Source organism: Barbus barbus, assembly GCF_936440315.1.
Source record: "Barbus barbus genome assembly, chromosome: 19".
Taxonomy (NCBI): domain Eukaryota; kingdom Metazoa; phylum Chordata; class Actinopteri; order Cypriniformes; family Cyprinidae; genus Barbus; species Barbus barbus.
Window position 1 is genome coordinate 27,878,908 of NC_136747.1, and position 26,831 is coordinate 27,905,738.

Here is a 26,831-nt window from a genome sequence, read left to right on the forward strand (position 1 = left end):
TTTGATTTATTTATTTATTAATACTTCAATTGGCTTTTATTTTTATATTTTCGTGTGGGTTTGTTTACTATACATTTTAGTTATTTTATTATGTGCTTTTGTAATTTCTATAATTTACTTATATATATATATATATATATATATAAAAATATATATATATATATTATAATAATATATTATTTTAGAATATATATATATATATATATATATATATATATATATATATATATATATATATATATATATATATATATATGTCTAGAATAATATATTCTGTGTAGCTTTAATTTATTTTTTAGTACTTAAACTTATTTTAGTTAACTGCCAAGTCAGTTTTTTTTTGATACCTAACCCTACCTAAACCAATTAACTAATTACCTAACCCTAATTTATTGAGATTGGAGTTTTTAATCTAATATTAATATTAATATTTATTTTATTTTAGATTTATTTCAATTAATGAAAACATTTTGTTTTGTAATTTTTCAGCAACTGTATTGTTATTATTGTCATATACCATAGTATGCACATGATTCTACAAGGTACTTCAAAAAATAACATGGTATTACCACAGTGGCGCGTCCAAAAAACATGTTACCTGTGTTGCTATATACTATGATAATGAATAATCATCATTAATAGTACTTTAAATAAAAACATGATGTAACTGCTAGTACCATGCAAGCATGTCCAAAAACATGCTCATATTCTTTTGTACATGATTGTACAAAATTCACAGCGTTGTTGTTGTTGTTTAGGAGCACCCAACAATCGCTCAATTGGCCGAGAAGCTTCTGGAGAACAGCGTTTACTCCATCTTTGCAGTGGACCAGGTGCAATATCGGTGGTATGAGGTAATTTCTCTCCACACAATGAGTTTGGGTGTTTCCTACAGAAATCAGTCAGTTTTGCAACAGTGATTTCAAGAACGCTTGCAGTGATTTATGGAAACACACACAGCGACTTGTTCAGTCAGTGATTATAGTGCTGGTTCAACAAATATGTGAATGAAAGAAGTTCGAGTTAATGAAATATTCTGGATTAAATGCAACTTCTGTGGTTAAAAGAAAAAATGCACATAAATTTGCACCAACAAAAAAATGCTAAACTCCACCCAAAAAATTACCAGAAGTTCATGCATAAATAGTTCCACCTTGAAATGATTATGAATGATGACTTGACAGCTCAAATTAACTTGATTTTACTCATGTCTTCGTATGTTTTTAAAAAATAGAGTTGCTTCACATTTGTGCTGTTCACTTCCATTCTAAGTGTATAGAGTGTAACAATTGAGTTCTGAAAGTAAAAAAATCCATTAATTTTCTCCAGAGGAAGATTGAGCTTTTGGGAGTTCTGAGGTTGTAAATCAGTGAAAGTGACGTAACATACGACCAAGTATGGTGACCCATACTCGGAATTTGTGCTCTGCATTTACCCATCCAAAGTGCACACACACAGCAGTGAACACACACACACACACACACACCATGAACACACACCTGGAGCAGTGGGCAAGTAATGCTGCAAATAATGCAGTTGTTTCAGTCTCAATACGTTCTCAAAATGCTTATAAAAAAAAAAAATAGGTAACACTTTACAATTAGGTTGTCACGGATTTGTGGTTGTCGGGAAACAAACAAAAGATGAAATAGCATCAACACACTCTTCCATTTATTAAACGTTAAACTCAGACAAAGACAAGGGCAGAACTGCGGACTTATAAAGGAAATGGAACAAAGGAGCAAACTAGATGATTAATGCAAAACAGGTGGGGATAATAAACGATGATTAACTAATAACAAGAACCGGAACAAAACCAAATATGGGTAAACAGGAACTAAACAGAAACCAACACGTGACAAAGGTGTCATTGTTTACATTAGTTAGTGTTTTAACTAACATGAACAATGCATTTATTACACTATTTATCCATCTTTGTTAATGTTAATGAAAATACAGTTGTTCACTGTTTATTCATGTTTGTTCACAGTGCATTAACTAATGTTAACAAACAGCTTGGGATTTTAATAATGCATTAGTAAATGCTGAAATTAACATTAACTAAGATTAATAAATGCTGTAGAAGTATTGTTCATTCTTAGTTCATGTTTACTAATGTTGTTAACTAATGTTAACTAATGAACCTTATTGTAAAGTGTTATAATAAAACAAAATATTATATATATTTTACATAAATCTAAAATATATTGCTCAGAAAACCATATGAACTTTGTTTTTCTCTCATTTAAATAGAGGTATTTTATACAATGAAAGGTCATGGTGACCAGTGGCTGTAATAAAATAAAATAAAATAAAATAAAATAAAATAAAATAAAATAAAATAAAATAAAATAAAATAAAATAAAATAAAATAAAATAAAATAAAATAAAATAAAATAAAATAAAATAAAATAAAATAAAATAAAATAAAATAAAATAAAATAAAATAAAATAAAATAAAATAAAATAAAATAAAATAAAATAAAATAAAATAAAATAAAAAGTAGTAGTGTGTTTGTTTTTTTTATTTTTTTATTTATGACAGTGGCTATCAATAAATAAATAAATACAATAAATAAATAAAAACATAGTAGTATGTTTTATTTTATTTATTTATTTTATTTTGTATAATGAAAGCTCATGGTGACCAATGGCTATCAAAGCTTTAAAAGTAACATAAAAGTAGTACATACACATATTTTATTTATATTTTTTTATTTATTTATTCATTTATTTTTAATTTTTTTAAAAATTTTCCCCATGATGCTGTACAAGAAAATTCCACCAATCAGAGCTCGGCAAGGAACGCTGCTAATGATGTAGCTGAGTCTTTCTCAACATGATCTCAAAATGCTAAAAAGTATTTATATACAACTTTGAATGAATAGTTTTATATTTCAAAATCAGGTCTAATTCAGTTATGTCATTTGCAATGCTTTATGGGATTGTAGTTATTTCCCTCATTAAAGCAATCTTGTCTTTTTATATCCTATTTTCAAATGCTTTTCTGCTTCAAAACAAAACTTGATAATGTTGTGATTCCCCTCAGAGCTGGTTGGTTCGGTTCATGACTCATAAAGCTTTAACAAAGACTTTTTTTTAAATCCATCTAGTAAAGAATTAACAGAAAAATACTTCCAGAACCAGCCGCCCTGAATAAGTGGGCGGCTCTAATGCACTCGATTACTGTAAACACATTTGTTTTGACAAACCGAGACGTGACTCAGTATTATTTTTCTCTCAAGCTGTATTTTTTAAAATGCTTCATCTCTTCCCCTGAACAGGATCTGCTGGACTTGATTCCTGGAAGTTACGTGGGTCGACTCTTTCCCAAAGCATCTAATCTAAAAGATTTAGTTGTGCATGCCTACAAGGTAAACAGCTTTACTTTCTCTTTCACTCCACTCTCTGTGTCCACTCAAGGACAATATGATTAGGAGTGCAGAAGGTCCCAAACATTTGAGAGCGCACACTTTCAGTTTAAAGGGGAATAGCACCGGCTTTGATGCCAGAGTCTGTTCCGGCATGCGTTTAAGGAGAGGAATGTAGCACAACAATGCATTGTCCTCTTCAAAATCCAGTGATCCCAGCGAACAGAAGCCTGCATTATAAACGGCCTCTGAGTACTTGGCCAAAAATGCTGTAAGCACCAATCAGAGCCGCTATTTTTATCCCGGCCTTTTCCCAGTGAACCTGCTTATACCAGAGACAATGGGCTCTTTTATAGCTACTCTCCTGTCTTCTCTTGCAGAAGCTGCTGTCGGATGTGGAGGTGCAGATCGGGCTGGAGGACGGCCAGGCTCAGCGCTTCCGGGTGAGCGTCACGGCCCTCTGCCCCGACGGATCCACTGTCTCTGGAAACACGAAATGCTCCGGTGTTCGGCCCAAACAAACAGTACGTGTGTGTTCAGCACAGTGCACAGAGATGCTGGCTTTGATATGAAAAGTGCTCGGCCAAAAATAATGTTTGCTCACCTGGTTGTTGCTCAACACCGTATGATTTTAATTTTCACTCACTGGAAAAGGAGATATTTTCATGCAATTAAAGTTCATGGTGACCAGTTGCGGTCAAGACCAAAAAAGTAACAAGGAAATTATTTTATTTTATTATTAAATAAATACTTTTATTCAGCAAGGATGCATTAACTTGATCAAAAGTGACAGTAAAGACATTTATAATGTTACAAAAGATTGTGTTTCAAATAAATGCTGTACTTTTGAACTTTCTATTCATCAAAGAATCCTGAAAAATAAAATGTATCACGGTTTCCACAAAAATATTGGACAGGACAACTGTTTTCAACATAATCTGAAATGTTTGTTGAGCAGCAAATCAGCATATTAGAATGATTTCTGAAGATCATGTGACTCTGAACACTGAAGGAATGATGCTTAAAATCAGCTTTGACCACAGGAATAAATTACATTTTACAATATATTTTAAATTATAAAACTATTTCCTATTTTTTTTTTTTTTTTACTTTTTTGGAGCTTGACAGCCTGTTTACATTTGTTGCATGGAGACAGCCTTTTTTAAGCATCTCCTTTTGTGTTTCATAGGAAAACATCATGTTATTTTTAGTGCATGATGATATAATTGATGATATAAGAGTGAGCGAATGATTACATAATAGTCTTTTTAAGGTAATACATGCCTTGGAGATTTTTAGTTTCAAGTAATGGTTTATAGTATCTGTGGTTTCTTTTGTCCCATGAGAAAATAGTAGCTAATGGAAGTAATTAAGCTGTGCTGCACTGTTTATAATGCCACAAATTTATAAGCTGTTTTATATGATCATGTGACCTGTGTTGAAATATCCAGCACATTAGGAACATAGCAGAGAGACCGCAAACCCAAATATAATGCTGTTGCACCACACCCTTGCATCTTGGTGGTGGGTTTTGCATGGGAAAACGCAAATCACATTTTCGTCAAGAAATATTAAAAAATCTTGGTTTATCTACAGTACCATCTGGGCTTTTATTAAAGAAATGAATACTTTTAATAAGAAAACATTCTTTCAAAACTTTTTTAAAAATCCTCCTTTTGTGTTCACAGAAGAGTTGTTACTGTTAACTAAAACTAATTCTAAAACTATTAAAATGAATTTTGTTAACTGAAATAAAGGTGAAATAAAATACAAGTATTAGAGGAAATCTGGAAAATTAGATGAAATTTAGACATGAAAAGATGATTAGCTGGCAGTACTAAAGAACTCAAATTAATAAAACTAAAACAGCTAAATAAATAGAATAGAAAAATATTACAAATGTGTTTAAATATTCCCAAAAACTTAAACTTACAAAATGTAATTGAAAATTATTTTTTTGTTGTTGTTGTTGGCAGTACTAAAGTAACAAATTAAAACTGAAATAAAAAATAAAGCTAAATATAATAGAACAAATTAAATATGAATATTAGGTAAACTACTTAAATAAATAAGTAGTAATATTATTTAAAATAAAACGTATTAAAGCTAAATAAAAATATTACATAAAACTAATAAAAATTACAAAAACATAATTAAATAAAAACTGAAAATATAAAAAATGCTCATTTTAAATATGAATAAATGTTAATAAATTCTTTAAATAATTACAAATATTAATAAATACCCCACACATATAGTATATTGAGTAATGATGCTGAAAAATAAGTACAATGTACTTATTGTGGTCATTGTATTGCAAAACACTTTTGCTGCAATGGAGGTGGGATACGGGTCAGGTTAGGGACAGGTTAAGTGGTATGGGTTGGTTTAAGGGTGGGTTAAGGTGTAAGTGGTGGGTTAACAGTGTAATTATAAATGTAATTACAGAAATTAATTACATAAAGGTATTTTTTTAAATATGAGTACAATGCACAAACATGTACACAATAAGTGCATTGTATCAAATTATTAATTTAAATGTAAGTACACAGTAGTTAAGGCCACCTAATATAAAGTGGGACCAATATTACCAACCCCAAACTTTTGAACAGTATGGGTCAGAATGAGATATTTTCTGAACTGTCGTCAGTGGTTATCTCTGTGTTTGTCTCGTCTGAAGGTTTTCTTCAGGGTGACTGTAGGAATGAGCCGGTGTCCGGCAGACGGCGGTGATCGGGACGTTGTGATGTCCGTTAGGCCAGTGGGCTTTAACGAGTCCGTGAGCATCCGGATCCGTCAGATGTGTGTCTGCGGCTGCGCTCAGACGGGGCGCTGTCGTGATGAGCCCAATCCCTCGGACTGTCCCGTGGAGACCAGCGGCTGTAGAGCGCACCGGAGCGCAGCCGTCTGCAGTGGGAGAGGGGTCTGTAAGTGCGGGACGTGTGTGTGTGACTCCAGCAGACTGGGAAACATCTACGGCAAGTTCTGTGAGATGGACGACTTCTCCTGTCCGTATGTGAAGGACCTGGTGTGTGCAGGTGAGCGCCGAGATGTGTGTAAGATCAACTAGACCTGCCTGACTAACTAACTATATTATATAGTATAATATGTATAATTTATATTAAATAAATTAATAATAAGTTTGGAATTTAATGCCAAGTTTTATATAATTGTATTTATTTTTTTAGGTATTTTAATGTATTAATACTTGAAATATTAATATTTGGAATTAAATTGAGGATAAAATGTAAAATTGTCAATATATTTTAAAATATACTTAAATATTCTTAGATTTTTATAATATAAAATGGTAAATATAATAAAAAAAATCTTCATAAATTTTTATTTTGATTGCTTCCATTGTCCTCATCTGTAAGTCCTTTGGATAAAAGCATCTGCTAAATGACTAAATGTAAATGTTTTGTAAATGTAAAATAAATAAATATGTATACACAGTGCCCTCCAAAAGTATTGAAACAGTAAAGAAAATATTTCTCTGTTGGCTGTGGAGTCAAGTCATTTACAAATATGACTTAAAGATGAATATGAGACAAAACTACAGAATGTCACATTTTATTATTGGGTGATTCAACACAGATGTTTTACCAGCTAAGAAGATCAGCACTTTTAGAGTTCATCCCTCTATCTGATGAGAGCATAAGTATTGGAGCAGTTGCCTCACAGGTCTTTCTAAGTGATCAGCTGTGTCCTGTTGCATTAATTCTTCAGATATTAAAAGCAGGGAATGTGTCGTATCAGTTATATCCATTACTTCTGTATTCTGAATCTTGCATTCGATGATGACACACAAACCAGGATGAAGATGAGGGAGCTGACTTTGAGAGAAAAGCAAGCAATTTGGATGTTAAAAGAAAAGAGGAAGTCAATTAGAGCTCCAGCAAAAACAAAGGGCATGGAGAAATCAAGAGTTTGGAAACCACCAGCAACCAACAACGACCTGATCGGCTGAGAAAACAACAATAGTTGATGACAGACAAATCATAAAAGCTGTGAAAATGAATCATAAAAGATTTGTATGTAAAATCACCAACAACTTCCAGAAAGCTGGGGTGATGCTCTGACCATCTACTGTCCTCAGGAGACTTTGACACAGAATTACAGATGCTACACAGCAAGATGCAAACCTCTGACCAGCACCAAACATAGAAAGGCAAGATTAGAGTTTGCAAAAAAGCACAAAGGTGAGCCAGAAGAGTTTTGGAACTGTGTTTATGGACCGATGAGACAAAGATGAACCTTTATCTAAGTGATGGGAAAGCAAAAATGTGGAGAAAAAACAGAACTGCAATGATCCCAAGCATACAGCCTCATCTGTAAAGCATGGTGGAGGTGGTGTCATGGCATGGGCATGCATGGCTGTCTCTGGAACAGGCCCTCTCAACTTTACTGAAGACTTAATGTATGATGACAGTAGCAGAATGAATTTGGAAGAGTACAAAACCATCTTGCCTACCAATATTCAAGAAAATGCCACCAGATTCATTGGGAAGTGCTTCATATTGCATCAGGACAATGACCCAAAACACCCTGCCAGTTCAGTCAAGGAATTTATAAGGGCAAAGAAATGGAAAGTCTTAGATTGCCCAAGTCAATCTCCAGATTTAAATCTGATTGAACATGAATTTCAGCAGCTGAAGAGGAGAGTAAAGGCAGAAACTCCCCAAAACAAGCAACAGCTGGAATCGGCTGCATTAAAGGCTGGGAAAAGTATTTCAAAGGATGAGAGCAAGAGTCTGGTGATGTCTATGGGTCACAGACTCACTGCTGTGATTGTGTGCAAGGGATATGCAACTAAATAATAGCTTTTAATCTTTTATATCTGCCTTATGTTCAACTGTCCCAATACTTATGCTCACATCAATGAGTGGGATGAACTCTAAAAGTGCTGTTCTTTTTATTTGGTAAAACATGTTTGTGTTTAAACGGCTAATAAAATGTGACATTCTGTAGTTTTGTCTCATATTCATCTTTTAATCATATTTGCAAATGTCTTGAGTCCACAGCCAACAGAGAAATATTGTCTTTACTGCTCCAGTACTTATGGAGGGCCCTATGTGTATATATATATATATATATATATATACACACAGATCATCAAACAAATTTAAAGTGTTGGCCCCCTTCATGATTTTTTTTTTTTTTTTTTTTTGCATGTTTGTCACACTTTAATGTTTCAGATCATCAAACAAATTTAAACATTAATCAAAGATAACACAAGTAAACACAACATGCAGTTTTTGAATGAGGTTTTTTATTATGAAGGGAAAACAAAATCCAAACCCACATGGCCCTGTGTGAAAAAGTGCTTGCCCCCTAAACCTAATAACTGTTGGGCCACCCTTAGCAGCAACAACTGCGTTTGCCATAACTTACAATGAGTCTGTTACAGCGCTGTGGAGGAATTTCGGCCCACTCATCTTGGCAGAATTGTTGTAATTCAGACACATTGGAGGGTTTTCGAGCATGAAACACTTTTTCACACAGGGCCATGTGGGTTTGGATTTTGTTTTACCTTCATAATAAAAAACCTCATTCAAAAACTGCATGTTGTGTTTAATTGTGTTATCTTTGATTAATATTTAAATTTGTTTGATGATCTGAAACATTAAAGTGTGACAAACATGCAATAAAATAAAAAATCAGGAAGGGTCCAACACTTTTTCACACCACTGTACATATATATTTAAAAACAAAGTATATCTCTGCATATATATAATTTGTGTGCATGTATAATTAATATTAAATTTGGATTTAAAAAAAAGTTGTAGGTGTTAAATTAATTTGGTAATTCCTATTTTTAAATTATATATATATATGTGTATGTATATGTATATGTATGTGTGTGTGTGTGTGTATATATATATATATATATATATATATATATATATATATATATATATATATATATATATATATATATATATATTTGGAATTTAAAAAGGTTTTATATATTGAATATTAATTTGATCATTTCATAAAAGATAAGATAGTAAATATAATAAAAACAAATTGTTAGAATATTTATTTAAATAGTAAATACATAGTAAATAATCATTCGTTAATACCTGTTTTTGGTTAATACTATGAAATAAATATCTAACAATGAAAGGTACTCATAATCTCATTTTATGTATTATAAATGTATAAAAAATGTGTATTGCTTTAAACAACAGAAAAATCTCTGGAATGGACACATTTGTACTGGTATATACCGTCATATAAATGTGTGTTTTTATGTTTCCTTTGTGACGTTTCAGGACACGGCCGGTGTGTTTCGGGTGAATGTGTGTGTCTCCCTGGCTGGACGGGTGAGTCCTGCGACTGTCCCGTCTCCACCGAGAGCTGCGTGTCAGACGACGGCTTGATTTGCAGCGGCTGGGGAAAGTGTGTGTGCGGCAAGTGTGTGTGTGACGACGCTCTGCGATCTGGAGCCTTCTGTGAGAAATGCCCCATCTGCTACAGCTCCTGTCAATCACACTGGTAACCACTCGCACTGATTGGCTAGAACAGCTGTCAATCACACAGTTAAAAAGAGAGTTTGTATACCTTTCTAAAGGGGCATCACACTAGACTTTGCCTTCTATTCACTGTCATTCATGCGCATGTAAACGTGGGAATGCAAGAGAGAATGTTTCGTCTTCTGCTGCATACCAGACTTAAACTCGGGCCTGAAAATGTATAAAGCGAAAACACGTTTAATAAATAGAGGATGTAAACGTCATAAAAATGGAGTAGATGACTCAATGCCCGCCGGATCGCCGCTGAGTCATACCCGCCATTCGCAGGGTATCACGGCGTCGTTCGCGGCTCTCCGACCCCGCCGTTCGCGGGAGATCACGCCGCCGTCCGCGGCCCCCTCTAGTTCGCTGTTTCGCGGGGAAGGCCAATCCGCTGTCCGCGGTCACTCGGCCTGTCGCCGGTTGTGGCTTCCTCCAGCCCACCGGTCCCCGCCGTTGTTGTAGTGTCAGCCGGCTGCCGCCGTATTGACCAGTGACCAAGCTCTTTTTAACACTTGTGCCAGTTCGTTTGGTCCCGGACACCCTGATACCCCTGAGCTGTCCCAGGGAAATTGGGGGGGGGGGGGGGGTAGAAGGGTTCCGGCTGGAGTGGCCAGACCGAGGAACCAGACCTGCCATGGCCTCCTGAGCTCCCTGCTCCACCTCGGACTGCGTCTGTCTGTTCCACTCTGGAGGGCCCCGTGCTGTGTTCCGGTCCGTGTCTGTCCTGAGGGGCCTCCAGAGCGCCCACTCCCCCTCCCTGATGGAACTGTTTAGGCTTGGGGAGGGGGGAGTTATGTCAGACCTCTGTCCTGTGTGTCATGTGTTCCTGCCTCTTGTGCCCTTATTTGGTTTGTTTCCTGTCCTTGTCTGATGTAACCATTAGTAGTTTATTCTGTTCCAGGTGTGGGTTTCGTTAATTATCCTGGTATTTAAGTCCTGTCTGTGTTGTGAGATGTCGTCTGGTCTACTCGTTACCCCGGTGTTTCCTGTTTGTAAGGCTTGCCTTGTCCTGCCATGTCTTGTCTTTAGTCTTCAGTAAAGACTATATTTTGAGTTACATCCTCGTCTGCGTGTTCCTTGTTCCTCCCTGCTGTGTGCACCGTGACAGGTTTAGGGTTAGCTGCATGTGATTATGCATATTTTATTGTTATTATAATAGTAAGTACATGTAACATTTCTAGCAAAGACACCATAAAATAAAGGGTTATCAAATTAATAATTAAAAAATAAATAATTATGATTATTTATAGAAATATAAACCATTATAATTACATTAGTTAAATAATATTTGTTTATGTAAATTCATTTTAAAATAATTTTATTATTTAGTAAAAACAGACACCCTGGAATATGATGTCGTATCCTGTTGCCCATATTTTTGTATAAAATTATTTTTCATGCTAAGTTTTGTGGGACTGGCACTTTAGGTTTTGTTCTTAATGGAAATCAAGTATACTGCATACTGCACAGTATATACTGTATTATTTATTATATTGTATGTGTAATTCCAGTTTCAAAATTATTTTGCATACTTGTATTTTTTTAAATGTATGCTTTAAGTATGCAAAATTGCAAGCGTATTGCATACTGCACAGTATATACTCTATGCTAGAATGTAAAATAGTGCAGTATTCATCAATGAAGTAGCACAACTACATTACATTGTATGTGTAATTCCAGTTCTGAAATAATTTTGCATACTTAAAGTATACAATACCTTTGCATAATTTAAAAACACAAGCACACCGCTTACTGCACAGTATATACTGTATACTAGTTTTAAGTGTTGGAGGTGAAACAGCATGCAGTATTCAGCAATAAAGTAGTATACTACACAACCTCATGTTGCATGTGCAATTTTGCATATTTAAAATTTAGCATACTCAATAAAACCATAATTCTTACTGCATACTGCTGTACAGTATATACTAGTTTTAAGAGATGTACTGTATGTAAAATAGTATGCAGTATTCAACAATAGAGTAGTATGCTGCACAACTTCATCGCATTTCATAATTTCAGTTCAAATAATTTAGCATACTTACAATTTTGCATACTTAAAGCATACAATATTTCAGTATACAATAATGTTGCATACTTAAAGAATACAAGCTTACAGCATACTGCAAGGCATATACTGTATGCTATTTTTAAGTTGTAAATAAAATATGTAGTATTCAGTAAAGTAGGATGCTACACAACCTCATCATGTTGCATGTATGATTTAAGTTCAGAAATAATTTTGCATACTGAAAGGATACAAGCATGCTGCCCAGCATATACTGTGTTCTATTTTTAAGTTGTAAATAAAATAGTATGCAGTATTCAACAATAAATTAGTATGCTACACAACCTCATCACATAATTGCATGTCATTTCAGTTCTGAAATACGTTTGCGTACTTACAATTTTGCACGCTTAAAGCATACAATATTTTTTTAATATGCAATAATTTGGTATACTTGAAGAATACTAGTGTACTACATAATGCAGAGCATATACTGTATACTATTTTTAAGAGTTGTAAGTAAAATATTATCCAGTATTCAACAATGAAGTAGTATTCTACACAACTTCATCACATCGCATGTGTAATTTTAATTATGAAATAATTTTGCATAAGTTTAGCATGATCACCCATTTAGACAATCTTCTGAATGGAATACAAGCGTACTGCATACTGCACAGTAATTCTGCATAAAAATGCAAGTATTCTTTAAAATGCATGTTAAATGTCTCTACTGTATGTACTGAAATGAAATAAAGTCATTGATAACGTTTCCAGCTCATTTCTCACACTGGAAATGGAAGGTCAAATCGATCGCATTGCATTGTGGGATGCTGTATTCAATGCAGTGTGGTCTGACTTTATACCAGAGCAAATTTCATAGAAATAGTATGAGTAGTATGCCATTCTGAACATTGCTTAAATTCACAACATAGCCTAAAGTGTCGGTCACATGAAAAGAAGTTATGTAAAATTGTTAGGGATGCATGATTGCTCACTTAGCACATGCATCATATGGATTAGGTCTACATCATAAATATATATTTTTTTAAATTATAGGGGAATTCACTATAAACAACATTTATTTTAAATGTCAAGCATACACAACTTATTTAAAGTGAAAGTGAAACTAGGAGCCTGTGTGAAATGCGCTCGGCTGTATGCGTCGCTCTCATTCTGCTTCAATACAGATGTGTACTGTACACACCTTGCATGTTTTGCTTGTTGATGTTAATTGCATTATATGAGCTTTGAAATAAAAGTTGCAGCATGTTTCAGATGATTAAAAAAACACTGATCTATCTATATATATATATATATATCTGTTATAGATCAGTGTAAAAAAAAAAACGTGACTTAAGTTTCAGAAAATATGTTCATCTCTGTTACAAGTGCAATGAAAATAAAGGTATCAGTACTTGGTATCGGCAAGTACCAAAAATATAAGTATCGTATAAGTATCGGTATCGACCAGTTCTGGAAAAAGCTGAAATTATGTCATACTCCAGGATGCCTTTTTACATTAATAATATTAAAAATTATTATTATTTTAAATAAATGTATGTATGTTCTTAAAGTTAATTAATTTAATTATTATTAATTATATTTAAATCACTGCTATTTTAGTATCATTGAGATACTATTATTGTTTTCATTAATATTTTGAATCAGTTTTTATTTTTATTTTCCGTTTTCATTGTAATTGTAGTTAGTTTTAGTAATTTTGTTGTTTATTTTTGTCAGTGTTTGTGTGTACGTGTGTGTGTGTGTGTATATATATATATATATATATATATTTTTTTTTTTTTTTTTTTTTTTTTTTTTTTCAGTTTTTATGTCTATTTTATCTATTTGTTTTTTGTATTAAAATTTTTTTAAATGTAATATTTAATACTTATATTTATTTTATTGTTTGTTTATTTTTGTTGAATGGTAAGCTATTTACTTATTTTTAATTATTTGTATAATTGTATGTGTATGTATATATATATACAATATATATACTGGCTGAATAGCCAGGGCTGGCGGCGTGTGATGAGGCGCACCTGATGTGAATAGAGCCTCATCACCGTCGCTGTTTAAATGCCGAGCGCGCCTCTCCTCGGGAGACCGGTCTCTTCCCCGTGCATGCACGCTGGTGTCCTCGTGGGTCCAGGAAGGGAGCGTCGAGAGCGGATGGAAAACCGCACCCGTGAGACGGCTGACGGGCCAGGATGCCGGGCCGTCGAATCCCCCGGAAGTGCCGCGGACAGAAGATGGACGAAGCCGCTGATAAGAAGCCGACTCCACTCGCGCCCCGGTCCCGAGAGGGGAGCGTGTGCGGCCACTGGACTCCGCCCCTTACCTGGACCCTTCCTTTCCGAACACTGCCCACCTTCACGAACCCCACAGCACGGCGAGGACACCAGACCTCCTGTTTATTTTGGACACTTTTACCCCCTTTTTGACACTTTGTTTGATTATTTTGTTTAATAAAAGCCTCTCCGAGGCCTGACGCCACACCCACTGTGTCTGTCGTTTGCACCTCCCGCCACAATATATATATATATATGCGGCGAAGATGGTTCCGTCGCCCGCGACGATGATGATGATGATTCTGCCCGCGGTAAAGTTTACGCCACTGCCCGTGGCTCTCCCAAACCCGCCTGTTCCTAACTTGGAGCTTCTGGATATGGCGATACCCCCGATTTCCTGGCTCCTGTCTGCTCCCAGAACCCGCTCCTCAACAGCGCCCTCCTGTGCCCGCTCCGCGCCAGCGCTTTCCAGTGCCCGCTCCTAGTCAGTATTCCTCAGTGCTCGCTTCTCCAGAGCCAGTCCCTCCAGTGCCCGATTCTCCAGGGCCAGTCCCTCCTGTACCTATGCTGACAGAGCGCCCCCAGAAATTAGCGCTTCCCGAGCGCTCCCAAAAATTAGCGCTTCCTGAGCGCCCCCAGGAATTAGCGCTTCGCGAGCGCCCCCAAAAATTAGCGCTTCCCGAGGGCCCCCAGGAATTAGCGCTGCCTGAGAACCCCCAAGAGTCTGTGCCTCGCAGGTGCCCCCCAGTGCCGGCTCCTCGCAAGTGCCCTCCAGTGCTTGCTCCTCGCAAGTGCCCTCCAGTGCTTGCTCCTCTCAAATGCCCTCCAGTGCCTGCTCCTCGCAAATGCCCTCCAATGCCCGCTCCTCGCAAGTGCTCTCCTGCGTCTTCACTGGTCCCGTCCAGCCCTCCTGCATCTCCGCTGGTCCCGTCCAGCTCCGCGCCTCCAGAGCGCCCTCAAGTGTCTGCGCTTCCAGAGTGCCCTCCTATGTCTCCGCTGGTCCCGTCCAGCTCCGCGCTGCCCAAGCACCCCCAAGTGTCCCCCATGGCCGTCCAAACTCCCAGGTCCACCATGGCCTTCCAAGCTCCCAGATCCGCCATGGCCTTCCAAGCTCCCAGATCCACCATGGTCTCCCGAGTCTCCAGTCCCGCCATGGCTCCCTGAGTCTCCTGTCCCGCCATGGCTTCCGGAATCCCCTGAATCGCTGCCCCCCTTCCCCTATGTGTATGTTACGGTGCGGGACGCACCTTCCGGGAGGGGGGCCATATCTGTCACGTGTCGGTTTACTTTTAGTTCTGTTTTGCCCTTATTTGGTATTTTCTGTTCTTGTTTCCAGTCATTAGTTAATCATTGTTTAGTCCTTTCACCTGTTTTGTGTGAATCATCTTGTTTCCTCATTAGTTTGTGTTCTTTATAAGCCTTGAGTTCTGTAGTAGTCTTCGTCATGTCTCAAACTAAAGTTATGTTCATGCTGTTATTTCTGTTGTTAATACGTTTACTCAATCAAAGTACCTGATTATTCTGCATCCTTCGTCGTCCTGCCTCCTACTTCAGCAACGCATAACAAAATATATATATACATATACACACACGCGCACACACACATATATAGTGTTGCGATTATAATTTTGTTCAGTGTGTGTGTATATATATATATATATATATATATATATACATACATATATATATATATATATATATATACATACATACATACATACATATAGACGTGTATATATATATATATATATATATATATATATATATGTGTATATGTGTGTGTGTATAAACAAATAATTATGTGTGTATGTCTATATAGTTTTTATTCATTTTTAGTTAGTACATCTTAGTACATCAGGTTAAAATTTAAATTAAATTAAAATAAGAAATTTTGCTTTGGCATCTAGCTGAAATAAATATTTATTTTGTATTTTATTTTAGTTAACTTTTATTTTATTTCAAGTAACAATTTTTTTTTTATGGTTTTAATTTTAGTATTAGTAAATGACCCTGATTTATATAATTAATTATAATTGTTTATTTATTATTTATTAATTTAATAAGGTTGTTATAATAATGTAATAAATATGTTAAATAGCTTGAAATGTTAAATAATAATTTTATAAATGTATATGATCTACTCCACTTTTCTGCAACAACTTCAAAGTTTGTCTTTTTCGCACTAGCCTAAGAGTTCAGTCTGTGTCGTTTACATCCTCAGTTGATCAGTCATCATTATTAGTTTCCGTCCTAATAATCCTAATGCTGTGCTCTCTGTCATCAGGAGCTGTGTGAAGTGTCACCTGTCTCACGGGCTGGGATCAGACGCGCTGCAGCTCTGTAATCACAGCTGCGCTCCAGTGGTGGAGTATGTGGAAGACATCACAGGTACTACAGCACAAACACAGAGACAAACACAGGAGGCTGCAGTGCGTCTGAATGAACTGTGCTGTTGTTCAGAGCTGGTGCGGGGGAAATACTGCCTGTATCCCAGCAGTGAGAAGTGTCAGCATCGATTCCTCGTGGACTTGGATTCGGATCGGCCTCAGCTGCACATCAGTCAACATCCTGGTGAGGAAATGAATTCTTTTCTTCATCTGCTCTTCCTCCGCCTCTCCCTTCTCCCTCCTCTGTTCGACAGCGCTGAAAAATTAGAAATTTCGCTCACAGAGAATGAAGCCTATTTTAAGAGCACATTTCCCCCAACAAATTCTCATTACTGTAATGTGTCCAGTTCAGATGTTTTAGTTTCGAGCTGTTTTTTCTCATTTGATTCTTATTCCTGAAATACAACATTGTTGTTGTTTTTTATTTTGGTATTTAAATTTTGTTTAAACTCAATTAAATGCAGTTTAACAATGACTGCTGTTCCACGACGTATATATACTTTACAGTTTTGTGTTACTATATAAATATATTACAGTCGTTATTTTCCACATTACAGTAATGTGAAAAGTAATTTTTTGCTTTATAGTAGTGCAATTTTATTATGGAATTGTGCTTAATTGTAGTTAATTGTAAGTTATTTCTTTGTTTTTAATTTTATTTTGTGGTGAATCGTAGTGAATTTGTAAGCTATTTATTTGTTTATTTTATATTTTATTTATTTATATTTTTGTTTATTTATATATATATAATTTTGTGGTGAATTGTAGTAATTTGGAAGCTTTATATTTTAATTTATTTATATTTTATGTATTTATTTATTTGATTTTTATGATGAATAAAAGCTATTTATTTATTCATAATTTATTTATTTATTGTTTATTTAATTTATATTTAATAATTTTTTGTGTGAATCGTAAGCTGTCTATTTATTTTTAGTTATTATTTTATATAACTTTATTTATTGTTTATTTACTTTTTTGTCTTATACTTTGGTGAATTGTAAGCTGTTTTCCTTCATTTAATTATTTATTTTTACTTATTTTGTATTTTAATTTTGTATTCATTTTGTATTTTAAATTTGTATTCTTTTTTTTTTTTTTTTTTAGATTTTGTGGCAACATTCAGGAGAGTCTCTCTTCTCTGTTCTGATTTATTGCCAAAAGGAGTCTTTATTGCTCATATTTTACTCAGGATGTTTATAGGAGTTTTGTTTCTTTGAAGTAAGAGTCAAAGCTTATGTTCCACTTTAAATTCTCACACACACACACACTTACTTACAGTAAAGAGCAGTTCAGATAATTTGATGAGAAATGTTAGAGTTCATATTGAGATCTATTTTGATTGCTTTTCATTGCTGCCTAGGAAAAACGTCTGATATATTAATGCATTTTTAATTCATATAAAAAATCTGAAAAAACTTATCATTGTTATTATTTCTTTCAAAATCTTCACAATGCTGGTTGAACTGTGTCAGGCAGATAAAGAGGTTCAGGGAAAGGGTTTGTTTAGGACAAAAGAATCCAATCATTCATTCATAAGTTAAACAGCGGCCAGATGTTTCTGTTGTGTGCTGTTACAACATCAGCAGCAGCTGAGCTACACACATCCAGCGTTCCTGTTCTCAGTGGCTCCGATCCAGTCAGGCCCCAACACAGAGGACACAGAGTAGCATACTGACATTTAGCAGGTTTCCATGGTAATCTGGAAGCAGCACACACACACACACACATACAAAGGCTTGTGCTGTTTCGGTGCAGCACTGAGGGGGCGTGGGGTGTGTCCCAAACGCCATTCGGATGAGTGGCTTTATAAGAGAGAATGTGCAGGAGACCAAAACAACACTATTGAGATCGCTGTAATATCTCTGTTGCTTTGCTGTGACAGTAATGCGATTAAACGGAGAGACTACTGCTTTATTAAGCCTCGTTCACACCAGAGATGATAATTATAACCTTCAGGTGCTGCTCGCGTGGCGGTCAAAAATAACCGATATTTACTTCAGTGAAATTAATGTACAATATTTTAGTTTGATAATGTTATATATATATATGATATTAGTATTTTTAGGGGATTTTATAGAATTATATTTCTGCAGGAGTTATAATTCATTTATTACCTTTTAGCCACTTTTTGAGCATAGAAAATGACATTTCTTACTTGAATCTTGAATGCACAGATTTGGTCTGTTTTTGAAGACGCTTGGCTACTATTTGCAAGTTTTATATGAAATATATATTCTCCAAATTATGTTTTACTCTGAAACTGCGTGAAAGTCAAACCTATGAATCTAAACAAGTTGTTTTCTAAATTTGAGGTTGATATCATGAAAAATGAGCTTTCAGTAAGATTTAGTTTGGGCGTAGTACCAAATGCTTCCACTAGATGAAATTCGCTTCCTATTCATTTCCAATACGCTCATTTTTAACACTAGTTCTACAAGTGTGACTTTTTTTAGTTTGTTTGTTTTTTCAGGACCATTTAACCTTTTCGAAACTTCCTTGATTTTTTTTTTTTTTTTCCACATATGAAAAATTTTCCACAAGTGGCAAAAATTTTACCAGGTTTCATGCCTGGTAAAATATTCCAATCCATATTCCAATAAAGTAAAAAAAAATCAAAAAAAAAATTCGTAAAAAAAAAAAAAAAAAGTAATTTTTTCAGTAAAAAAACTGAAACCATAAAACATAAAAATGTTAAAATCATTCAGATTGATGAGAACAGGGAAGTTCACTCTACAACTATAAACAATAACGATACAGAGGAACGATATTATTGGAATCTTTTCAGAATGTTTTTTTTTTTTTTTTCCAGCTGACTGAGTATTAAAAACAACCAGAATCCATCCTGCTTTAATGAGCTTTGATGGTGTGGATATTTTTTGGTGTGAACGTGCCTTTAGTCTTCTGCTTCCCAGATGTTTCTTCTTAGAAAAATATTCCACGTGTCTCAGAAGTCTCAAGCATATGTCAGACTTGCCAAGTTAACAAATTCTGCTATTAAAAGTCAGAGATTTCAATATGAACCAGTTGAGATCTTATTGAGTTTTAAGGTCATTTATATACTCTTTTAGTTTTTGTTAATATTCTGAATTAGATCATATTTTTACATTTTCTGTTTTCATTTTAATTTTATTAATGTTTTATATTTTTTCTGTATAGTTATAAAGATTTAGTTTAGTTTTGTCTTTTTATCATTTTCATTTTATTATTATTTTTAATATTTCTATTCAGCTTTAATTTATATTTTTTTCCGTTTTACTTTAAGTAATTTTAATACTTTAGTACTGTCAGTGAAACTTTTCTAATCTAACATTTCTATTCTATTTAGCTTTAATTTAGTTTTGTTAATTTTAGTACTTTAGTATTGCCAGCAAAATATTTCTAATTTTCAGTTAATTTTATACGTTAATTTATCTAACATTACTATTCTATTCCATTCTATTGTATCCTGTTCTATTCTATTCTATTCTATTTAGCTTTAATTTAGTTTTATTCATTTTAGTTCTTTAGTATCGCCAGCAAAATATTTCAACTTTTCAGTGAAGTTGTATAAGTTAGTTTATCTAACATTTCTATTCTATTCTATTCTATTCTATTCTATTCTATTCTATTCTATTCTATTCTATTCTGCTTGGTTCTGTTCTGTTCTGTTCTATTCTATTCAGCTTTAATTTAGTTTTATTAATTTTTGTACTTTAGTATTGCCAGTAAAATATTTCTAATTTTCATTCAAGTTTTATAAGTTCGAATTTATATTCCATTTCCATTTCCATTTCTATTCTATTCGGCAACTCAAGCATTTATCATAAAATAAACTAATCTACTCCACATTTATTTATCTTACTGTATTCAATCTTACGGTATGCTATTGACTAAAGAATGTTACGAGAAACGATTATCTAGAAATGTCTTTGAAGAGCAACTTCTGAGCAGTATGACTTCCTATGGGATCAGAGATGAGTAAAATGCAGTCTTGTGAGGACTTTGGCTGTTGTTTGTGTTGTTTATAGTCTGGTCTCTGTCGTGTAACAGTGTGTGTTTGGAGTCGGCGGTACTTAAAGACGTTCCTCAGCACCTTCCTTCTGACCGTCACGCTGGGAATCAGCATGCTGGCCGCCGTCAGACAGCTGCTGAGAGCTAGAAACTGCTCGTGGCAGTCCAAACCTGAGCAACAGTTTGACCACAGCCGTAAGGTAATGTGCGTTCATGTGTGTGTTCAGTATGAGAAAACTACAGCTGGGGTCATATGATCCTATTTTAAAGATCATTATTTTGTGTATTTGGTGTAACAGAATGTGTTGACATGCTTTAATGTTCAAAAAACATTATTTTTCAAATACTGTACATTATTGTAGTCCCTCTATGCCCGACTGTCTCAAACATGTCGTTGTCTACAAAGTCCCTCCTTCCATCAAGTGCAGTCTGCTGTGATTGGCCAACAGACCCAGTGCATTGTGATTGGCCAAACACCAGAATCATGCGTCGGAAATGTAACGCCCCTTACCATAATCGTGAGCTTCAGCTTTCAAGTTAACGTTAGTTTTATCAGTTCAAGGCCGAGAGGGGAACAGAGTCGCATGACAGACACAGTGTGATGATGCTCTTATGTATTTGCACACAAGCCACGGTTAAGATGTTTTCTGACGGGCTGTACACTCCGCTGTGATGTGACCCTGTTCCCCTCACACACACACACACACACACGATGCGTTACGCGCAAAACTCCGCATTTGAACAGTCAATAGCAAATACTTGAACTAATAAAAAAACATACTTACAGTCATGAAGAGCCAGATTGTCATAGCAAAGTCAGAATTGACCTTTTCTTTTTTAAATAGACTTTGTGCATAGCCAGCCTTCTATTAAACTGCGTAGCACAAATTCGAACATTTGGGTTGTGCTGTTGTAATGTAAACAAATCTTAACCAATGATTCCTAAATGCATCTGCTTTCAGAAGGCCAAATGAAGGGGTTTTGCTTTCGCATAGAAACACACAGCGTCTCCCTGACATGACTGCATCAACACTACTGTGGTACTGAAACCACGCCTTCTTTCTTTGCGTGAACATTTGGGTGGCATTACTCAAATATTTCCACATCGTGACGTAGACATGTGGGGGCGTGTTTGAATGAGCCGTTTTAGGGGGGCGTGGTCGAGTCTTAAAATCTCTTTGGTTTTGAGACTTTAGTCTTCGCAACTTCAGGGATTTTTATCTATGCACAAACAGCTTGTAACTCTCCAAAGAGAAAGGAAAACTTGAAATCGCATCATATGGCCCCCTTTAAAGAAATGTTCACCCGCCCATTTGTTCAATAATAATATTGATATTAATTTAATATTATTTACTCATCCTCATGTCGTATATAAATATATATTTTTTCCAGTTATATTCAAAATGATTTTTGCATTTTTTATTTATTTTATTCCTTTTACAAGTTTTATAAGTTTAATTTATTCATTTTTTTTATTTCTGTTCTATTCTATTGAGCGTTATTGTTTTTTTGTTTTAGTTTTAGTTCTATTAATTTTGTTCATGTATTACTGCCCACAAAACATCTCTAATTCCCAAATACATTTTATAAATTTAGCTTTTTTATGTAATAACTTTTTTCTGTTATATTTATTTCACTTTAATTTATATATTTAAATTTTACTTCTATTAATTTTAGTTCTTTAGTACTGCCAACTAAACATTTATTAAAATATTTGTATTTTAATACAATATATTTTAAAATGTAATTTATTTCTGTGATCAAAGCTGAATTTTCAGCATTATTACTACAGTCTTCAGAGTCACATGATCCTTCAGAAATCATTTTAATATGCTCTGCTAATTATTATTATTAGTACAAAAACAGTTGTGCTGCTTCATATTTTTGTGGAAACTGTGATAGAGTTTATTTTTCAGGATTCTCTGATGTATAGTTCAAAAGAATAGCATTTATTTGTAATAGAAATCTTTTGTGACACTTTTGCTCAATTTAATGCTTCCTTGCTTATTACGTTACTTACTTTACTTTTAGTCATTTAGCAGACGCCTTTATCCAAAGCGACTTACAAATAAGAAAAAGTAACTAAAAGTTAACACTCTGTAAATACACACCCATTTAAGAAAATACAGAAATTAAATAAAATTGGCAAATGCATACAACAACAACATTTCAATAGCAAACATATAAAGGAAAAAAAATTAAAATAATATAAAAAGTGATACTTATATCCTTTGCTGGTGTCCCAGCCCGGTGGAGTCGCACGGTAGAGTCGATGGTCTTTACACTCTTTACTTTTTACTTTTAGTCATTTAGCAGACTAATAAAAGATGTTTTATTAATAAAAGATGTATTTCTCTTTCTTTCTGAATGCAGAACTCATACGTCCCCACGACCAGCGAGAAGACGATCACATACAGGAGGGACCGTCTGCCGAATCACCCGGTGGAGATGCACTCACAAGAGCCCAAGAAGCCCCTGAGCGACGCCTGGCAGTGATGATGGGGGTCAAAGGTCGCTCTAGAACCGAAGCACTACCTGAATGAAAACACAATCTTTCTTTTTAAGCACTTACTTCACGAGAGGTGTTTTTCATTCTGTTTCTCATGTATGATATCGAATGGCATTAAATCTCTTGTCACAGAAAAGAGATGGTACGGTAAACCCTTACTGATGTGCTTTAGACACGTTCACCTCAATAAGCCAGTTTTCTGCTGAGTTACTGTTTGTTTGCGTCTGTTAGCAGATGTGTGTTTGTGATATTTTTACTTGTTTTATTTTAATCATCAACATGCTACAGACACTGGCTGCGTTCAGAATAGCGTACTTGCATACTGCGCATACTATTTCTGCAGGATGCATGCAGAAAATACACAGACCGATGCAATGGGCTTGACACTTCCAGCATAATGATGCTTTGTTTGGACTAAATAACTATATTATAAATTAATTATATAATCAATTAAAGTTAATTATTTTTAGATTTATATAGTTTTCATTTCAGTTTACATTTTAGTAATTTTATGTGCTTTTATTTTGTTTATACATGAATAAATTAAAGCTAAATAGAAATATAATATTTAGTATGTATGATATTTTATATTTTTAATTTTATTTTTCATTTTAGTAGGCTACTTTAAATGCTGGAATGATAAATTGAGTAGCTTATTATTATTATTATATTAGCCTACTTTTTTTTAATAGCAATGTTCACAGTATCCGCTTTATTTTGCGACACGGGTGTAAGCTATTTTCTGTGAATGTTTGAGAATATCTGATTCTTTAGCTGCTCGGTAAATAACAAAGTGCAGTAAACAATCCAGTGTTTATGATTATGATAATACATTAAAATAGTATGATAAGCAATAATATCGAGCAGCATAAGGGACTTTGTACAGCTAATATACCTGCGCCCGATCGTCAAAAATAAAGTGGATACAGCAGATCCTGTACAGTATGCTGAAGCAGTATGCTAGTACTCAATTCTGAACAGTGTTTAGGACACCCTGTCGTGCTGACTTGGATTAGTATGCCACCTAGTGTTCAACAGAGCTTAACCATTTCTAACAACTTTAGCAGGGGAATTTTTTTTTTGGGGGGGGGGGTATTGAATGTGTTAATATTTAAGCAGAGATCTCAGAACTGTAGCCTAAGTTATTTCCCAGCACTTTTCCCAACTCAAATGATTCCCTGATGCAACTGGAGTTTCAAGGAAGTTTCTTCCTACACTAGTTTACTGTATGTTCAGATTTGCGCTTTGAGTTGTGTTAATTATTTAGCTGCTGGTCGGTATTTATATCTGTTGTCGTGTACTACTGAGGGCCGGTTTGTCCCCGGCAGCGGCCCTATAACGCAGTGCGTGATGGTACGAACCCTTGAGGTCACCATAGCATTCCTGTGGCTCTAATAAATCCATTTTTTACACACTGTTTACATCTGGAGGACATTAAACAATATTTATTTTTAGGGTTTTTTTTCTCTTTTTTGTTAAAACTTTTTTTTTTTTTTGTATAGTGTGAACAGATGTGGTACTGAGCAATATTGTTAGCATGTGTAACCGCACATTTCCGACTGATATGTGAATGTACTTGTGTAAAGCAAACATCACACCAGCCATTTCGGTTATGCTTTGTAGCCGGTTTAACGAAATAATAAATAAAAATCATAACACTGTTCTTCAGTTACTGTCATCATTCCAGTTCATTATTGTGAGTTTAATTTAAGAAAAAAAAAAGTATATCAAATTATTTTAAATGTAGGCTATTCAATTGATTTATTTTGGCATGTTGTAGCGTAAAAATACTGAGATTCTCACTTTATATTAAGTGGCCTTCTATGGACTTACATCAGAAAATAAGTAGCATTGTATTGCAAAACACTTTTGCTGCTATTGAGGTGGGATACAGGTAAGGTTGGGGACAGGCTAGGGTGGTTTAAGGGTGGGCTAAGGTGTAAGAGATGGGGCAACAGTGTAATTATAAATGTAATTACAGATTACAATGCAAAAGCATGTAGACAATAAGTGCATTGTACTAATGATTAATTTAAATGTAAGTACACTGGTTAAGGCCACTTAATATAAAGTGGGACCTTTTTTATTGTTTTTCAAATCAGCACGAAAGGTGAAAGATTAGCAAAACTGAGAGCATGGATTTGAATGTGAAAAATGTTGTACAATAAATGTTTGTATAGCCTACTTTAAACTTAGTTTTTAGCATACAAGTAGGCCTGCAAATATTGTTCCCAAATTTAAATTGACATTAAAACTACTTGTTTTTTGCTACTCTTTTAGCTTCATGCCAATCAGAAGTCTAGCACAATTCACAGAATATGCTTCCGCGTTGCAAAATAAGGTGAGCATGATAAATACTGTCTACTAATATTATTCCTAACAGTTTTCATTTGTATTCTGGTAAAGCAGAATAGGCTAAATGAACTTGAGCTGCAGTTCTGCCAGAGACCACTGGAGGCTCAAATACTCAGAAGAGCGCTGCTGTGAGAAATGAAATGTCACTGCGTCACAGATTTGCAACTAAAACTTTGATCTCATCTTTGATTTTAACTTAGAAATGACTTATGACTGTATGTTCTGAGATAAAGTCACTTCCAAATACACAGTTCGTGCCAACCTCTTTTAGACCATTTCAAAGAAATAAAACTTTGGATCATGGGTCATGATTATAAATCAATTCAAATTTTTTCTCATTATTATATTATGTATAATGATATTTTTTAAATCTAGATTTTTTTATTTCACTTTATTATCTATTATCTAACAGCTCAGTCTGAGACATGTCAAAACCAGCTGAGATTTTTAAGTTGGCCTGCTAGCTATTTATTATTAAATATTTTAAAACATTCAATACCACTTTGTTTCTTCACTGCATGTGACGTCGTCTTTAATTATCTCATACAGGCTTTAATAACGTTGCGTATTTATTAATATGTGCAGCGTTGAACACATTTAGCGACTATTTCTGTGGTAAACCATCATTATTGTTATCACAAACTTCCCCCAAAAACAGTCCAAATAGCCAAGTCATATTTGACTTTATTACCTTAAAGTAAACGGTCAGTAAATACAAACACACATGCTCAATTAAATAATAATAAAACAAGAGGTCCTGAAATTATAAATATAGATTCAAAGTGCGACTCTGATAGACTTCAAAGCACAAATCAAACTCGATGATAAATAGAGTTTCAAGACAATCCTATGTACAATTTCACTTTGCATTGAGAAGAGTTCAGATTCACGGTCATAGATATAAACTGCACGACTAATGTACAAAAACGCACTTTTCATCTCCAGATTAAGCGTATTATTATTATAGACTCGCTGGGTTAGAGACTTTCCGTTTCCAAATCAAGGAGCACAAAACAAAACAGTTCAATTGGCAAATACAGAATAAGACATTTGTGCAGCTGTTGAGGAATAAAATCCTTGATTTTCTTATTTAGTTAATAAAGTGCCTCAATAGACATGAGTGCATGGAGAATCTGTAGACGCAGCGCAAATATTAAAGTTCAGCAGTTTCTTTCATCTTTATCTGCATGGCGAGGTTATGTTCATCACTGCATCCAAAAAGGACTATTTGAAATATCCAAGAACACCTGAGAGAGACCTTCTGCTGATTTACAGTCAAATATGATCAAAATTGGCGTCTGAGAAACGTGATTTCACTGCGCACCGAAATTAGTGCGTTCACATGTGAACACTCTTAAAAACAAAGGTTCTTTAATAAACATCCGTGGTTCTT

General features: G+C 34.6%; 1 protein-coding gene across 1 annotated transcript in view; it reads left to right on the top strand.

Annotated features, from left to right (window-relative positions):
* itgb8 (integrin, beta 8) overlaps nt 1–23,070 on the top strand; it is a gene marked incomplete at both ends in the record, with an annotated part of 32,952 nt that extends 9,882 nt beyond the window's left edge. Inside the window, 9 exons of the mRNA XM_079441096.1 lie at nt 759–854; nt 3,285–3,374; nt 3,752–3,895; nt 6,052–6,409; nt 9,650–9,872; nt 16,479–16,582; nt 16,655–16,765; nt 20,614–20,774; nt 22,948–23,070. Coding sequence (XP_079297222.1) covers nt 759–854; nt 3,285–3,374; nt 3,752–3,895; nt 6,052–6,409; nt 9,650–9,872; nt 16,479–16,582; nt 16,655–16,765; nt 20,614–20,774; nt 22,948–23,070 — 1,410 coding nt within the window. The remainder of the gene's footprint in view (nt 1–758; nt 855–3,284; nt 3,375–3,751; nt 3,896–6,051; nt 6,410–9,649; nt 9,873–16,478; nt 16,583–16,654; nt 16,766–20,613; nt 20,775–22,947) is intronic.
* Between the last annotated feature and the right edge of the window lie 3,761 nt (nt 23,071–26,831).